This window comes from Opisthorchis viverrini, assembly GCF_000715545.1.
Source record: "Opisthorchis viverrini unplaced genomic scaffold opera_v5_109, whole genome shotgun sequence".
Lineage (NCBI taxonomy): Eukaryota > Metazoa > Platyhelminthes > Trematoda > Opisthorchiida > Opisthorchiidae > Opisthorchis > Opisthorchis viverrini.
In genome coordinates this window covers 1,220,441-1,239,494 of record NW_008751764.1, presented here as the reverse complement: position 1 = coordinate 1,239,494, position 19,054 = coordinate 1,220,441, and the positions used below count along the sequence as shown (strand labels likewise).

The 19,054-nt window shown below is 45.5% G+C and overlaps 1 protein-coding gene across 1 annotated transcript in view; it reads left to right on the top strand.

The window, feature by feature from the left end:
- Positions 1–19,054, top strand: part of T265_13828 (hypothetical protein) — a gene marked incomplete at both ends in the record, with an annotated part of 94,150 nt that overhangs the window by 67,578 nt on the left and 7,518 nt on the right. The window contains 3 exons of the mRNA XM_009170709.1: positions 4,574–4,732; positions 4,771–4,868; positions 17,022–17,503. Coding sequence (XP_009168973.1) covers positions 4,574–4,732; positions 4,771–4,868; positions 17,022–17,503 — 739 coding nt within the window. The remainder of the gene's footprint in view (positions 1–4,573; positions 4,733–4,770; positions 4,869–17,021; positions 17,504–19,054) is intronic.

The following is a 19,054-nucleotide window of genomic DNA, read 5'->3' as shown; positions in this document are numbered from 1 at the left end:
TAGATCTTTCCTGGCAAGAACCATCGCCAGTCTCCCTCGCATCTCTGACCCGTTGATAATCTTCCATGCTTAAACGCTCCCCTAGTAAACAGCTGTGTAAAACCATCCATAACCCCCTTGTGCGTCACCTCCTACTCAACGAATGGTTATGCACTGAATGTCTCTTCGGTGTGCTCTTCGTGCGGGGCACTGGAGCGCCCAATGTTCTCATTCATTGTGATACCCTAGAAAGATTTGCATTTGTGTTTCGGATTCCTCATAATCGTCACATCACGCTTTTTTGTTATTAATGGCTTATACGAAGTTTGCTATCTGCCTCCATCTGAAGTTAGCTGCCACACACTGCTGTTGTAAGTGAAAGCCTACCTATATTCGGTTATTTTTTCTCTCAGTTTTGGTTGCTCCCCTCCCCCACCCTCCTTCATGAATAATGTACTGCTTGTCAACAGCTAGGACCGTTTCCCTAAATACTTTCTTATTCCCGAGGGTGTCATTTTCTGTCCTTGTACTTGTCATCATGCTTGGTATTTTCTTGGAAACTGTTCTCCTGTGTATGCGTTGGGAACATCTGATCAAGACAAACGATCTGACTATTCTTTCATGCGTTCTTGTTTTACGGTCATAACGCAATGATCTTCCAAGGGCTTCGATCGAATTTCCATTGGTCATTGACCTGATGAAATTTGGGTTGTATCCAACTGTCTGGGAAGGCGCTAAGTGCTTCAAATAGTTGACGATCCTGTATGCCTTTGTTGCACAAAGGTCGTCAGGCTCTGTCATCGGAATCGCTTAGAATAAGAAATACTTGTGCTGCTGTTTGGTTGATTTAAGGCTTCTGAGCGTCCTAACTATTTGTCATCTGAAACATCTTTCCCAGAGTTTCAGCTCCACAATTGTCTTTCATGATCATAAATTCTCTGAAGTCGGGTAAGCGACAATAGTATATGGTATGTCTGCTGATTCGCCAGTCTGTTGTGTCTGCTGCTGACCCGCTCCAGCGCCTAGTGCCGAAAATAGACTCACAGAAGAGAACACAACAGCTATATTCCGAACAAGCGAGTGCGAGCGCGAAATTACAACGGCCTCAAGCTATTTATTGGAGGGCCACCGTCTGAACTTGGTCCAATGCTTACGTACGTGGTCTGGCTTTGATATGACGCCGTGACGCGCTGCATATTGAGGGGGCGTTGTCTGTGTGATCAACATCTAGTGGAGCTCAGGGTCTCAGTAGATTTCGGGCATTCAGTGGTTACTTTCAGGAATCTGACCTTTCTTATAGCGGACCATCAAAAATGCTTCGCCGAGCTCCATCTCTCAGACCTGACCTTGACATAATTTGTGCTGTAGTCGATCGGGGTCTTGCAATCGTTTCCCAGGTAACGAGCATCGCACCTAACGCATTCTGCTACGTGTTTGAATCTAGGAATGTAAAATCAAAAAGTCCAAACGGCGGCTCAAGTACCTACCAGTGGAAGGAAGAAGGCCTTCGCTGCGGAGTTATTTATTCGGAAGTGCCGACTGACCGGTTACAGACCATTTAACAGGGAAGCAAAACTCTAATCTGCATCTTAGTTACAACTACTGGACACCGATCTTCCCCGAACGAATCTTCTTGAACTTTCCTGGAGATTCATTGACTCCACTCATTCGTCGGTTAAATCCAAGCAAGTGTTACAAAGTGGCTCCACGAATTCCGCAACAGATCTCCTTTCTTCAATAGACGTAAAGCGAAATTCTTCGAACAGCACATACTACCCGTCAGTAGTGTCACCATTACACCAGTAACAGACTTGTACCACAAACTTGAGTTCTACGTATCTAGGTGCCAGTCATTTCCAGCATAGCCCTACCATCATGCCTCACCAATCTAAGCGATCAATAATTTCATATTTTCTGGCAACCTGTGAGTGGACTTTATCACTCGTACATGATAGTGGTAGTGTCGTTATATTCCTGGATCGGTTTGAGAACGAAATGGCAGCGTTTCACCGACCTCCGTGCTTCTGATTTAATGCAACCGAAGAATTACCAATTATTGTGGACTAACCAGCAATACCACACTCATCGTGTCTGAACGTGTGGAAACCCGGCCCAAAACAATGCGGTGGGTTTTCTGGTCAGGAATCATATTTGTAGGCCTTTTACTATCGGTTGCCGTAATGGTTAGTGCGGTAGAAACACAGTAATGTGCATATGTTTGCATCTGTTTTGCTCACTGGCATCTTGAAAAAGCTTGGCTTCAGTGCAAAGGCACTGTTCGGATTGTTGTTTTGCGTTACCGGACTGAAACCTAACAGAATTTGCTAATCAGTGCACTCAGAGTGATAACGAGATCGTTTCAACCATCAATTTGTACCATAGTAAAGCAGGCGATGCACCGTTCATTAACAAACTCAATGACAAATCAATGCATATATTTATCCTTCAGTTATTTGGAAAAGGATTTAATTGCACATCTCGTATGTTTGAAGGGCAAACAGAATTTGGCCATTAATATTCACAAGTGGGTAGTTCCAGAAGTTACGGCTGAACAGCGTCTTCAGGGAGTGCGAACTTTCCTCATGTGACATTTAGGTGGTTTCCGTTGTTCAGTTCAGTCGTTCGACTCTGCGAATACCGCAGAAATCTTTGAAAACGGAGAGGAGGTTGTTTAATCGTTTCATTCATTTAGTTACTTGGCCGTCCTTGGTGGTGAAAGATTGGCGGTATTTTGATTTATGCGGTGCTGGCCTTGAAATCATCTCAAGACTCGAAGAATCTTCGTTTATTCGGCGCATTTAAGCAAATGCGACGCACAATATAAGTTTTTAGGTGAAAGTTGTCCAGCTTGCTATGGAGGGATGACATTCAGCCCGTGATAGTGTTAGCCAGTCGACCAACGAGTGGCTGCCCGTAACGTGAGAGATATGCGTGCCTCGAAAATGCAGCTCAGTAGCGTCAGTTGACTTACTGTAGGCCCATACGAACTTGCGCTATTGTGCTCGTAAAAAGTAGACTCAGTCATTCTAAACCCACAAACGTTGAACCATTATCAGCACGAAAGCGAAAAATCTATCGAGCGTGTTCAGTGAAGTGAAATGTGCACCAAAAATTTATTGCGTTCAAAAAAATTTTCTAAAATAGCAATAGTTTAGGCGCTTTTAAGTCTTGACTATCACTGCATGTCGTAACTCAACATTCTCGCGAGGGGCTGGATAAACATCCAAGGAGGAAACAAAAATTTTCCCAAGAAGGCACCACTGACTTGAAAGATAGACCCCGTTCGATGTAACTGGTAAGGCAACTAACGCGTGAAGATACTGCACAATTGGACAACTAGAATCAGACCGTAGCTCAACGAAAATCAAGACAGAGGATTAAATTTGAAAAAATAACAGTTGAAAAATAAATTATAATTCAGTAGGATAAAAGCGAATCACAGTACGTACTCTCCTTATAAAGAATCAGTATCACCACAGAAAAACCAACATTTTGTTTCATAATTCTGAAGCAAACCATTTATTTATGGAACAACTTGGACATACATGGTCAAGCATTTTGTGTGGCTTCAGTGCTGCCCGTCTAATCCCGAAGACATACTTAACAGAAACTAAGAGACATACCCGTGACACCTCGTTTGCTCTCCGAAAAATGCTTTGCTATATGAATTCCCATTAAACGGTAGTTTGATGTGCCACGGAAAAAACTCGACTCTCTTTTCTCCGGGTAATTTTTGGAGAGTTGTCCGCAAGCTTATTAGCAGCTGAAGAATAAAACAAAACAGGATAGTTTTGCATGGTACGGGAGATCTATTTTGCCGTATCCTATCCAGTTGGCAATACAGACCACTATGGATTAGGCGAGACTCAGATTGGCATTGAGTAGCCCACAGCTTTTTATTAACTGGTACCAGCTCTCAACATCTAACTACAAACACAAGCTATCAAATTCAAACATGACGACTATGTATATTTGCACAAATCGGATCGTTAGCGGCACTAGGCATTAATCTCTACAACGGCGAATTCCGTCCGATGATGCCATGTTTCAACGAAATTTCAAAGTCATCATTCACCTAAGGTTCGAAAGCGAAATACATGCTAATCGAATAGTGCAAGGAAAACGAGAAGTTTGATCCGCAACCTTTCCGGGATACTGTTGTGTCCGACATCTACGCTATACCGTTTACAATTGTCAAGGACAACTTCACGCAACTGTTATTATTACCTTTTCGAGATCGCAATACATTGTGTTGGGAAAATCACCATCCCAAAGAACATTCGATTCCAGAGTGACTGACGATTTCATTTCCGGAAAATCGAACTTTCAGATTCTGTGCCTTTCCGCAATGTTGGCATGTTTCCGGAAAAGCTACGCTTCTTTCCTATTGGTCAGTGCCTTTTTAGGTCTTGCCCTTGTTTGGGACAGTGAAAGCCCTTTTTCGAGGGTTCGTTTCTTCATTTCTCTGCGGTAGAACTGTCCAAACAACACTTGCTGATGGGCTGCAATTGGTTAGCGGCCTTTCTACTGAGAGACGCTTTCCAATGAGAAGTATACTACCGCAAGTTGTCGGTTGCACAATGATGAATTGCAGCGTGATGAGTAACGGGGCACGGGATATCGATAAATTACAGGGAGAAAATGAATATGTTACCCTGTGTTACCCTATCGTCATCCTAACCTTGTTCGTTGCCGGTGACTGGCTGCTTTACCTTCAAGTTATTACTATTGCTGATATGAGGGACCTACGTGTGTGAGTTCTCCTTTCTTTTCACAAATTTGCAACCCCAGATCCAGCATGCAGAAATTTGTGGTCAACTTCAGTATTATGGAACCATGTGTAATAAGCTTCTTTTGGCAACTGCGCATCGGACGCCGCGGTGAAGACGGTGAGTATTTGGTGCCGTTTGTCTACATGCTATCCGTTAACCTTCTGAGTAGGTTTGAGGCTTACGGAAAGAATTTCTGACGTCTGTGGTGCGAAGGGTCATGGCAAAATACAAGCCTGACTATGACGTCAAGGTGCCAGTACAGCAAGTTGGCCGCCCTTAGAGCAGCCTATGACAATCAGTCAACTGGAACTTCGTTTAAATGGCTTCAGACATGTGACAGAAATGCGCCAGCTAGAAAATCTGTATAAGTATTATATTTTTGACCCACTGTTCTCAGTCTGCCGTAAAATCGAGAAGAATACCTGAACTGAATTTGTCTCACGTTACATTATATTGGGTGTCCATGACTCCAAGTTGGATGTCAAAATCAAAATCGAATGTTTTTTTTCCGGATGGTCCGTTGATGGAAGGAGGAGTGGGCTCAGGGGACGTATGGTAACTGGAGAAAATTTCTGCGGCACTACTGCGCAGACACCCGGCGGCCGCGCCTGCAGACCTGATGTACCCTGCTGAAGAGTCGTTGTCACGGAAATATTTGTGACACTTTTTGATAGGTCCGTGGCCCGTATTTTTCATCAGATGGATTTTACGGATTTTCTCAATAAGCTTTATTTAATTTTTCGACCAAAAGGTTAACGCACGGCGTTTAACCAGCCCCATCAATCCTCTGCTTTGAAAATCGTATGCCGTGCTTTGAAATCGCGTTCGAATCCTCTCTGCATAAAAAAAAGAACGAGCTCCTTTCACTTAGTTAAAACTACAAACTTCCAACCTTCTTGCGACTTTGCAATGCTGAGTGGAACGAATAAATACAATTTTACATATGAGTCTCTACTCTACATAGTATTTTCATCACACCTGTGAGCGAGTTTCGCGCTTGCAGATAGCGCTTCAACTTCAACCAAGTCGAGCGCTTCCCCTTCCTCCTCAACAATTAAGGTACAACAGTATCCCGTCAACAGTATTCGCCCCCTGCCATTTGGTACTAAAACTTCTGTTGCTGAGCTGTAGGGCCGATTTCTGGCCCACGCCCGTCACTCTGGCTAACCTCGAAGATTTACTCGCCCATGTCATTTGATTAGTCTCTACATTTTTAAAGCCAGCCTACCACACTGAAAAGGTTGTTTTCCATCGACTGTGTGGCAGAAGTTTATGCGATCTTTTAAGCTGAACCAGCTATGCCCCCTGGCCTCACAACATCATACGTAAAGAGGTTTATGCTTCTTTTCTTTTGTCGACTTGGCCTGTTTAATAACGGGGGAGCTCAACCTCAAATTTTGATCCTCAGGTAGATGAACGTGGCTGAAATTGGATTTAGTGCGCGGCATTTCTGTACTGCATCATGGAGCTATCCGTTGTCCTACCCATTTCATCAAAAATGGTTTGGCTGGTTTCATGGGTGACACATCTCTGTGGTTTTACGGAAGCTTTGGTTGTGTCTACCTTGCGAACTACTTGAAATCCTGGAGTTCAAATGCCAGTACCATCCCAACGGATGCAGATACTTCTAACCAGTTGCTGTTGGGCTGCCATCCTCCTCTGAATGACGAAAAGTGTGCCCGTATGCCATTCGGATGGAAATCGGTGAGCACTTGTCATGCATGGTGAAGAATGGGCCGAAAGACATCACAGGGATGGAGGCAAAAATGGGGTATTTGACCCTCTTCAAACTTGTCCTTCTCACTGCACCGTGGGAAGTCTGCTCAAAATGCATTGGCCCTTCTACGTATTATTCGGCGCACCTTCTCCCGTATTACTCTCATGGAGTTCCGATTACTATATGAAGCCTACGGTAGACAGCTTTTTGAATATATTGACCAAGTTGTCTACTCAGGCGCACAAAGGACTAACCCCCATTGAGCGTGTCTAACGAACTGCCACGAAAATGGTTGCCGGTCTTGAATAAAAACGCTCATCGTGGTGGCTAACCTATTTCCCCTGGAGTACGGTCATTTCCGAGATCTAATACTTACTTGTTCCCTGTCCGAACGAAGTCTAGCCGACAGGCTTTTCACCGTTAACCAAACCAACACAAAGAGGGGACGTGGTGAGATTTTTAAGCCCAGGGGGACACACTTTTATTAAGTAAACTTTTTCTCATTCCGGGTAGTACTGCGTGAACCAGGCTTCCTCCGACAATTGTCCACGCCCCATCTAGTACCCAGTTCAAGGCACTATTTGGCGCTGAAAAATTGCTGTCCCGCGCTAAAAGCGTAGAGGGCGGCGCTACTTTTCATAAGACGGTCAGCATTAGCACAATGGAATTGGACTGTCGAAAGCTCTGACGTGTTCCCGATAAACTAAAGCAATCGGGCAATTGAGTTCGGAGTGCCAATACAAACTTTTGAGCTCCTTTAGGTATTCTGGGGTCTCAGCGATGCGGGGAAATTTTTGCACCAGCTTTGCTTCAGTGGAAAATGAAATTTGGTGAGCTGCGGGAATAGAAATGCAGATTAGGATGGTTTTTGATTTGAGCACATACGCAACAAAATTCAACATTCTATTGCGAAAAGTTTTACTTAACTCGTGAAGGTTTTGCAGCTAAGACCATTGGGCGGCCAATGAGCTAGTTGTCACAGCTGTAGGCCGATATCCATTGCTGGTATTTGGTTAGTTGAATGACTAAAGAAGACACTGGCTCTGTATCCAAAGTTTATGTTTGGGGTAAACCGTATTGTCTCCGAGGGTGGAACGCGTGAATAACCTTCATTTAAAGTGAATAATTATTTTTGTGGTAGCCCTTTAGCCGACAATTTCTGAAATTAAATTCTGTTCATGGAGAGCACTGCCAAGGAACACGCGCCATGTGTGTGCCAAAGCATGTCTTACTGGATGCAAAGTCAGAGTTAGATCGTATTGTGTCACTCCTTGGTTGATTTGGAAATAATACAATGGAAAATTATCCGGAGGAGTATGGGCCACAGCCAACTACTTGGTTGTCGCAGGTTCACATTCCACCAGCGCTTTTATGAACGTCTACATACGAAACAAGGTCGTAACTTGCTCGGTGTTCTTCCTAGGAATCTGCCCCAAATGGAATGTGGACTTGTGTTCCGAAGGTTTCGGGATGCAACGGAAATGGGGTCATCTGTAGTGGTGCGCTCGCCTTGGAGAAAGAACAGAAAGAATCTCTCAGTCCATCAAAAATGACCACCATCCCGGACGACAATAGGTTTAGGTCCAAAAATGTCCGAGGTGCGGGGTTCGATATTTCGCGACACCATCAAAACTGCTTGTGAAGGTGGGATTAGGACATCAGAAAGCAAGAGCATAACATAGCATATAGGCCAGTATGACGATAACCCTTGCGCATCACTGTGATAGATATCGGGCTCAAATGTTGAAAGATCTTCTGCCAGGCTCGGCAAAACCGATGGTGAACGTAGGCCAAAAGAACGACTACGCAAGTTTCAGTGGGTAGATTACCCGGGAAAACCTTGAAAGCATTACTCGCAGAATATCCGCTAAATATATCCACGCGTTTGCCAACAAAGATGGCAAACTTCGAGGACGGTTGGGCTTTGTGGTTAGCCAGTGCGCGTTGCACATAAAATATTTGGTATGGCGAGTTGGAAAAAGGCTAAAAGTGTCTCTCCGAGACCAGGGGAGGTAGACGCTCTATGCATAACTTTGTATAACGTGGATAACTCAGTCTTACATAAGCGACGATGCTAAACGGAAAAATAGTGCCTTGCATGTTTAGTCAAAACAAGTCTCCTCTGCATTCTCTACAGGTGCCAAGAGGTACAACATACTGCTACTTTTCACCGAAGAGAAATAAAATAAGAGTTTGAGTAATATTCTGGGTGAAGAAAATAACCTAAGCGCAAAAGTTCAAAAAAGCAAAAATTCTGCACGTATGCTATACAGATGGTCGAGTTTAGGTGCAAACACGTAATGGGTGTGTGAAATACTTCAAAGGGAATCAATCTTGCACAGCGGAAAACTTTTTACGAAACGTGGATGCGTAAATATATACCTTCAATTGTATACCTGCAAGGCCAAAGATATTCCGTCTGAGGTGACTTCGGCATCCAGTGTCGGCCCAATCAGGAAATTAATGAGCATGTCAAACACCAACCTGCTCAGCCAAGAGGGTGTTTTATTTCCGATATTACGCCCAAGGCCTGGGAGCCACACAACTACTTGGCCCTCACTGCAACAAAAAACAGGTTTTGAAGGCTCCAGATTTTTACGTGATTCTTGAGATGCTGGTCAGTAATCAAAAACCGGCCGTCGGTTGATTGATGCGTGCCTCTATTTAGTCTGTAGGGGACCTCATTTGGGAGTTTTCATTCCAGTTTCATTTCTAACTTGTTCAAGAATGGGTGGTGTGTTGACCCTGCTCAGTCCCTTTCGGCCACGTTGAATTTTCAGGCTGCTCATTAACTGCTAGCTTATGTTTCCGGGCTGCCGGGATCGCAATCAAGTCTATAGAAAATGTTATGCACTCCTTAGGACTAGCCAAAGGGTTATCTTTACGAAACCTGAAAAATTACAGTTAGCAAACTTTCCAAGCTTCATCTGATCAATGGAACCCAGTGTGCAGATTTTTAGCCACAAATCTTCAATTTGTTCTCACCTCCTGTTTGAGTGATGTTCCGTGACTTTGCAGTACGAAGAACTAGTTTAATCCTTTTCGGTCCTTCTAAATCTACCATGTCGATTCCACCGCGGGTGGCCGAGATCAGCATGAAAACTGTTTTCAAGGGATCGCTTATCTGAACGTTAGCCTCGTTCTATCTCCTTTATCGCGGATATTATCAGCTGGGTACCCACTCACACGATGGACGTAGGACATCAACACGGCGCGTGCAACAAATAGGTTGCTTTGCTTGACTCTGTTGCACTCACATCAAGTGTTTTAAATAGCCCATGTACATCTGCGGAAAACTCCTGCAATTTTGTGGCACCAGTGCCGATTACCTTTTTCAAAACTAAAATATTTACCTCTTACCATCCTGAAGGAGCTTGAAGAATCTATCCCGATAATCCTGCTGTCATATTTTGGTAGCGTAATCGCATAGGCTTCTGGAATACCCCAAAATTAATTTGCTAGCCTTTGCCCCTCCATCGGACCACCAAACTTTACACCAGTGCAAATACGGGGTTGTCCACCGAAACCCTACATCTCGAGACACCTGCAAGGAGGCCTCACTTTTAAAGCCCACGAGCAGGGCAAGCTTAGGTAACTTATTGAGACATCAAGGCATACAAACGACAGCTCTTCTAACACTTTAGCTTCCACATCATCATTACTAGTAAAAACGCTTGCACATGGGCATCTATTCTTTTCAAACCACGCCTCTGGAGAAAGCGTCATCCCCTAAATTTCCTGAACCCATGACATCCAAACCAAAGGCCAAAGGTGCGTATACATTTGGGCATTGAAACAAAGTGCGGTAATCCATAACCCTCTGACCTTCATTCAGTTGAAAATCGGTAAAAAACGAAATAGCCATATGCAAGCGATCCAAAGAGCCCCGTGGCTTCCATAATATCGTGGTGTGCCCCCTTGCACCGGCGGAAATTAAGGTCTGTCGGTAGAAGTAAAATTGCTTTCTAGAGTGATATGCACTGTAGTCACCCAAATTCGGACTAACATTCTTGTCTGTACGCGGATGATTAAACGAGTTAAAGACGACAGTGCTTCCAACATGGCCGTAAGTGAGATGCCATAGTTCCGGACATTTTTTGCCCGCCAAGATGCGTGTGCAGCCACTCACCCTCGTTCCGCATTAAGTTGAACACCACTAACGGGATTTTTAGCTCAGTTGACAGCTAAACTCCATCGTGTGAACATGACGGCTGACTCATTTGGGAGATGTGCTGAAATTTTTGCCCTTAATCATATGAACCTTCCTCAACTTCCCGGAGTTTCAAATGTTCAACTGCATTCTGCAAGCTCATGGCTTATACTAACCGCAACGCAGCGGTCACTGTGGGCAAGGACGAGCAACCACTGGATCACTCATTAATTCATCATCGTTGTCCCACTAAATAGATTTGTTGCTACAATCTGCAGGGATATTTTCGGCCCCAAATATTGCTGCTAATCTGGAGGCCAAAATGGATTATCCGGAAGGTAAAACTGTTTCTTTTGAACTAAATTGGCCTACTGTAAGTTTTCGCGACCAAGCGCATCACAGGGATCCTCAGCAATAAGAGGGGTGTTAATTCTCTTTGGCCCCCTGTTCCAGAGCTTTATTCACGCCTGATGAGACCAATACAAGCCTTACCTTACACTGCTCCTGACTAGATTCCACTTCAGTATGCAGAAACCACCGTTTTAGGAGCAGGTGACAAGGCGGGCTCCATTTGTGCAGTTCGATGGTCCCATAACGGAAGAGCCATCCACGTGCTGTTCAACGTAATGGCGCTTCGTGAACGGAAGTGGCGCCTACATCTATTCGCAACATAAACCCATCCCTTCTCTACCGACCAACCCCGTTCTGCTTAAATCAAAGCAACTCGCACACATCCTTAGTGACAAGCTACCGAGCTGTACTTCTCTGCATTAAAACGTCGGCTTTTTAGTGCTATATAACCGAAAGTCCTCACCCCTATAACCAGGCCAGTTCAAGTGTTTCGGCGTGACACGCCCTTAAGCCACTCATAACTAGTCCTTCGCCCGCCTTCAAATGCTAGAAAATAGTAGGAGCATCTGACGGTGACATTTTGAAGGATTTTGTTGCCAAATTTTACCTGATGGGTCCCTTCGGAAATCAGATCATCATGCTAGGAGTTTTTATCCAATCCTTACTCAAGCTGACCATACCATTTCCGATGCAACCTTGTATCCCGGGATTCCAAACATCTCTACATTCATTCCCACCAAATTCTCAGTACTTTTGCATGCCGCAAGCCTAATGTCACGCCACAGTATATGGCGGTTCCAAATATCGCACCGGCTCCCAACACCCCGGGGCCACCCAGCCAAAATGTATCATTAGCCTCATACACGTGCTATCAAATTAGGCAACGTGATGTTCCGTCTCCCACTAACCCCTAGGGTACTAGCCCTAGCCCTCGTCCATATACACCCTATCCTTCGTTTTTGCAAAAGTGTACCGGCAGCACCTTAAACCATGCTCTACTTGACCTTCTCTTTCAGCTCCGCTTCCATCGCAACCGACAGAGTAGAGGATTTATGTACACCTCTTACCGATTCCTTCTCCATCTCAGATCGATCTATCGGGTCACCGGCCATCCCTCTATAGCTTTTTCCATACTTCTTACATCGCATTCTTCACTCCTAGTCACCTAGGTCACTGCTTGCAGTGAACTCGGCTTAGATGCTCATATCCAAGCCTCCAGCTTGCTGTGCTGCTGCCACTTGAGAATCCATTACCTGCCCTTTTTATGCAAAATTTCTGGCTACGTTTCGTTGTCCTTGTTCCCCTTGAATACGGGTACTCCCTCATGCACGGCATCAGTACTGACACCGTGTCTGTTGCCACTATATAGTGTCACCACTATAGCCAATATGAATATCCGATTGAGTACGTGGGAAGCGCGAAATTGTTAGATAGATCGGTCACAAACCCAAGAAGGAGCACCGTTGCAGTCTGTACGTTGCTGGATTGGCCTTGTTTCGGTTGTCACTTGTCCCACAACACCAAGAAATAAAAGTGAACGACAGCTGTCCTTCCGTTTGTTCTGAAAAAAGTAATAAAAAAATTAAAAAAAAACATTTATGCAAGGGGTAGCCTGAGGGTACTGCGTGAGTCTCACGGCTAACGTCGACAAGCAGGGCGTTGCCACTTTCTTCTTAGTTGGAGCACACCGTCCCAAGTCCACTTCATCATCCAGACATGGCACACACGTTTTTCCCTCTTGTCATCTAGAGCGATCATATGCATAAAATGCTAATAACTTATCATTTTCTGATTACAAGCAGTCGGAGCTAGCACTTAATGGCTTTTTTTAATGTACCATTCGTTTTCTGGAGTTGACAGCAGTGACTCGGGGCTGGTGATCATTAATCTTACTTCCTTGTTAAATTGACGAAGTAGACCTCAGTTAAGCTAGGATTCTTATCAATTATCCGGGAAGCTATTGGTCGTCCGCTTTTTACTTGTTTACTGTCAATGTTCACATTAACCCTTCTTTCTGCGCAACAAGGACCCTATGTCATGATGCTTTGGTAAGCCAAAAACTACCGCCCGTTCTCAACTAGTCCAACAGCTAGCCTCCCTGCTAGCTACCTCAACGACAAAGTTTTCACCTTCCCAAAACCGGGCACCTACTCTGGCCCAACTAGTACTTGGCTTCTAGATCAGCAAACGTATTCACCTTTCTTGGGTCCATTTGGCTTGCTATCATCCTCTTTTAGATTTTTTCTATTGACACCGTTGTATCTTATGCCTCCTAACACTCGCCACCCGCTACTGCTTTCATTCTATTTCTTTCTCGTCGCCCCACTTCCCAAGCTTCAAACCTCGGCTGCAGTTGCCCAAATGCCCCGTAGAACTGTTATTCATTCAAATTGGCTGGTGTCCGGTCTACATCCACATGATCCTCCAACGAAAGGGAAATTACCCGTGAGCCCACACCTGCATGACTATCTGTGTCAATCTCCGTCCCATCCATAACAAACTGCCACGGAACTGCGTATCCATTCTCCGATCGCGGCACCCTTGACGACCGTTACGGAGCTATCCATAAGCCGAAGCCTGTCAGTGTGGTGATGGCATGACACTGTTATACCCAGTGGGATAGCACTCCCGCAACTATTTTCTCCAGAATCTCTACCGCAACCCCTCGCCCACGCCAGCCTGTAGTCACAACTACGAGGAAATTTTACACTCGGCCCTGTCTCCGGGATGAGCTGTTTCGTACCCGATAAATTTCTGCTCAGATAGGGTCAGCCTGATTTTTCTGCTGCAATTTCGGCTTGTCTTCCCAACAAGTTTAAATCCGTATACGGTGTTCGGGTTTCCCTATGTATTAGCACCATGTCCCCATACAACCTCTCCCCTTCATTAGACTTCCCTACAACGGTTCAACCAATGAGTCTGCTTAGTTTCATATTGAACCACATTTCTGGGACAAAACTGGCCAGGTGCTCCCGATTTGAATTATCCCACCTCTATCTCCACTTTTGCTCGTTGTGACTCCGGCCATTTACCTAACCGCCCAAGGTCACTCATGGCCAGCAATGGCTTTCAGCTTTAGTTCATGCCAGCTGGCTGTGTCTTTGAACCAGTCGGACCTCATGCTCATTGTTCCCAACAGGTTGGGAAAGAAACCTATTGCTACTATTTTGTCGGATATTCCACACTGTTTATGACGTTGTCCTCTTTTTGTGCAATCCGCACCCCCACAAATCCTTCACTTATGCCTCATTCTGACTCTAAAACTATGGTCATGGCAGACGGTATGCCACCCACAAGTTGGAAATAAACATTATTATTATTATTGTTATTAAGAAGCTTTGTTCTATTAACGACCCCGGAGGATGGAGCAAGGAAGAATCCCAAATAAATGAGTGCCCATCGACTAGTAATCCAGAAAATCAACGTAAAAATTCATAGCGCCCGTGGCTTGCATAATAGCTAAGCACAGACATTGGCACATCACCTGTGCTTTCTCTCGTTACAGGCAATTATTTTTCGTTTCTTTGTGAATGTGCTCGCGTTTAGCACGGTTGCTTGGTGCTCAGGAATGGGGAATAGTTTGGCGTTGTTTAGAGACTTTTACGTAGGTGCTCTCAGTTCCCCAAAGATGATGGATCCGAAAGAACCGGCATGTGTTTGGAGATTCTGTGAACCCCCTTTTTGGCGGGCACATCACTCATCACTTCCAGTCCGGCCAGTCGGCAGAAGATGTATCGGATTCTCCGTTACAGTTTCTGTCGTGGAACATCTGGTCCCTTTGATCGTCGCTAAAACTTCCCTGTTTCTCCTGGGCGTGTTGCTGTGAATAAGAGTGCAGCAAACGAATACCTAAGAAGCAGTCGTTTTGGTAACACAAACAATTGATTTGAAACGAGCAAAGCAACTCAATGTGACAAAGCCAATCATCAACGCCGTTGTGCACAACGTCACTGGAAACAGCAAATTTGGTTTTCATGCGCACGCACTGGGCTGGAGCAGTGAGCTGAGATTTCGCAAAACCTTGCCATATGCATAATCTTTAACCACATTGCCTATTCTTGACACTGCGTACGTAACAGATTTTCCATGAGCTTTTCTGCTGCATCAGGAAAGTTTCACTCGGGCTTTTGGTATCCAACTCCCCACGTTGTTTTCCAGCATGGATGTGACTGATTGAGATGTTCTTCGGTGAATTTAGCCAGCCATGAATAAAAAACCTGATCTTAATATTCAGTCCCAAAAGGTTGTCTTAGGACTAGTAGGCTGGCCGTGGCGTTGATAGTCCAAAAATATCATCTGGCCGGGTGAGAAACACTGAAGAGAGTGGATGCTCCGTCGCGTGGAGGGAACGGTTACGGCGCTCCCACAGGGCTATCCGATATATCAATCTGGGTATTACGCCATTTTAAATGTCCCCAATAAATATGAGCATATTATCGTGCGGAGCTCATTAGAAATCTTTCAAGGTATTAGAAAACACAGAGTAAGGTTAGAAGCAGCCGCTGAAGGGTAGCATATCATGGCCTATTTCGGTGGAGTGATTCCAAACAACCGTCTCGACTTGAACACTTGGGACGTGTTTGGACCAGCGGACACCAAAATTTTCAGCTAGTCCAATGCTGTATGCACTATACTTGGGGGGAATTTCCCATAGTGTAGCGTCACGCCAAACTTTGTCGAAAGCAGGTTGAAACCATCAGCATGGCCCAATATGGCAGCTATTTCTGTGCCGGCAATTTAATGAGTTTTCACTCGAAGGTTGGCCATCAAGCCAGCTTCCGGTTTGCAGTATTTCCTATAGCCCTCACAAGTGGACCCACGAGCCTCGCCCGTATGTAGACTAGGTCTGCTAAAAGAGCCCAAGCTGGGTTGCGTTTTCGGTTATCGGGAGCAACCGGAGAGCTGGAAAAGTAGGGCGGTTGGCCCTCTCTGGAGTGACCGACCCTTCTTCAGTTACGGCAGCGTGTTCGTTTAGCATCCTGCAGCACTGATAGCATGCACGAAAAACGCAAAACCAAAGCTTTGTTTGGATGCGCTGTGCAAGTGAAGTCATCGCTTGCTTTCAGTCACAATGTCACTAGCTTACATAAATGTACGAAGATATTGGTAACGTTTTGTAACTGGATCAGTAACCAAGTACATAGATGTTTCCACTGTTTCCTAATTGGGCTTGCCCCACACCTAGCTCATTTCTTCGTCCAAGCACAAAGCGTGTGTGATCCTCTTCCTCCTGTTCCGGAAATGGATTCTGCTTGTCGCCTGCACTCGTTTTCGAGCATTGACCCCATTTACTGAAGCTGATTACTTGGAGCCGGTAATGGTAGATCAGATGGGCGTAAAGCATTGGAGTGAATTAAAATCACAATTACTTCTCCTGTATTGTGGTGCACATCCAGTCCAACTAACCACCTCCTGCACTCTTGTGCCGCTCACTAGTTAGCTACGAAACCACGAGTTAACACTTCTATTTCAATCTGATTGCCCTTCACAAAGCAGCCCCGCAGATGTAAAAACTTTCAGAATCAACGAATTTCTGCCGTCCTGCGCCGTAAAAGAACGACAGTGTTGCTACTCGCGGGTGGATATCCTGATGAGGTTCCATCACGTTGTGCCCCATCAGATTCCGGTGGCCATATCACCTCCCCGAAGCTTTGCTCGGGCTTTGCGCCGGCTGAGCACACTATGCGTCTGGCCTCCTTCTAAGGTCCTGCGCCTATTGGCTGAGGGTCGTACGGTCAGTCCACATGTCAGTCAGCACACCCTTGCCCCCATACCATTTCATATGAGCTTACCTGCCTCAAGTTAAGTGCACCTTCTCCACGCTCCATTTATGAACTCCTGGTCCTGCGACCAGTGCTGTTTCTGATCTACGTCAACGACCTCTCAGATGTTCTTGCAAGTCCATGTCTACTTTTCGCGGACGACTTGAAATCCTGGAGTTCCAATGCCAGTGCCCTCCAAATGGATGTAGACGCTGCCAAGCAGTGGTCGTTGGACTGACTTCCTCTTAATGATGAAAAGTGTATCCATATGTCGTTTGAAGGGGTTTCAGTGAATGCCTTTGTTATGCATGGTGAGAAAGGACCAGAAAACGTCACGAGGATAGGTGCCAAAAAATGTTTGGGCATCTGGGTCTCCTCAAACTTGTCCTGCTCACTGTGTCATCAGAAATCGGCCCAAAAGGCATTCGCCATTCCAAGGATGATCCGGCGCACCTTCTCCCGTATTACTCGCATGGACTTCCAAGCGCTCTATGGGGCCTACGTCAGACCGCACCTGGAATACGCCAGCCAAGTTGTCTACTCAGGACGCACGAAAGACGTCACCCTCATTGATCGTGTCCAGCGAGCCGCCACGAGAATAGATGCCGGCCTCAAATCCGTGGACTGCGAAACGCGCCGCCCGATGCTTGGTCTCTTTTCCCATGGAGTACCGCCGCCTCCGAGGGACGTAATTCTCACTTATACCCTGTTTGAAGAAAGCTTGGCCAACTGTTCTTTACCGTTGACTCAGCAAACACACGGCTGGGACATAGTAAGAAAATTATCAAGCTCAGAGCACACACATTCATTAGACAAATTTTTTCTCATTTCGGGTAGTAAGTGCGCGGAATGACTTTACTCTGACGGTTGTTCACGCTGCTTCTAGAACCCAGTTTAAAGCACTATTAGACACTTATCTATGCGAATCCTCGCGCTGGCGAGCATACTGCCCCGCGCTGAGAACATAAAGAGCAGTGCTACACCCTTTTTTCACTTGTGCCTTTCAGGTGAACAACAGCCACTGACCAACAAGAACAAAAGCGGCCCGGGAAACTTGGGCGAATCCTCGATCCTGTGCATCAATCCGTGAATCCGTGAAAGGGTGAAGCTATTGCCTCGAGCAAATCCGCACACCACAAGGAGCCATTGTGTAACGTAACTGACTAACAAATTTAACTGCGGCTTAAGAAACAAATCTGAATTCTCTAGATAGAGCACTGAAAAATCAAGCTTTACCTGTTGGCGTCAGGTGTGCGCACAAGATGTGTTGCATCCTTGAAGGTACCGAGCTAAGAGACTTGTAATATCCGGTAGAAAAGCACAAGTAAATGTGATGAGGAATCTCCGGGTTTGGACGTACGAGGACAGCCGTCTGCAAACGGATCGCGAACGCGAATTCCAGAAGCCAAAAATGAACATCAAGAACCCTGTGTGCAAAGGTAGCCAAGATAAACCACATTCCATCGCACTGGTGTGAACCCACTGGAAACACAACCATTGGGTAGTTGCCGCTGCATGGCCCGTTTATTTCATATTTGCAGTGGTCACTACTGCACACTGTGAAGTTGTGTTTTCGCACACATACATGGTTACGTTGCCAGTAATAAGTACCTTGTTTGGCAGACTTAACGCTGCTGACAACCTAGCCGGACCATCGGTTCCTTAATTTGCTGCTTCAAAGCGGTATGTGGGACTGTAAAGGCCTGAAGCAGTTTTTTAAATATGAACGTGCAAACCGCCCGAAAAAGCTGTGACTCACGGCAGGCTCCTGTTACAGAAGTTTGTTTCACGGATGCACGGGTTGATACACAGGATCGAAGAGCAAAAAATTTCATTACGAAGAAGTAGGTACAAAAATGTAAAGTTGTGTGGCATTCAGATGTTTTTGATCTTGAATTTGAACTGTCTGGTCGGCGTTGAGTGATTGGTTGGTTTAGAGCCCTGGACTCGCGTAAGCCGAAAAACCTCGTCGCTGAGTGGCTACCTGATCGACCAATCGCTGGTAGGTTTCATTACCGGTGGCTCGCGTCCTTCCTGAGGCGCTTTCGTCGGAGCCGAATGTCCCAGGTAAGTTTCGGATATCCTGAGGATATTTTCGGAAGTCTGAACTTCCTGTCGGAGGAGGCGTCTTTCGCAAACCCATAACTCTGAGAAGAAGCCTTTGAATAGTTCACTGGAAGCTCTAACGCAGTCAGATCTTTGGGAATAAACTGCACGAAACCTACCAACAAACCTCCAAGGTGTTCTTCCTTGGTCAACGGAATTTAGAAATGGCCCACTTATCGAAGAACGCGAACGCTCACGATTGGGTGGTAGCATGCGT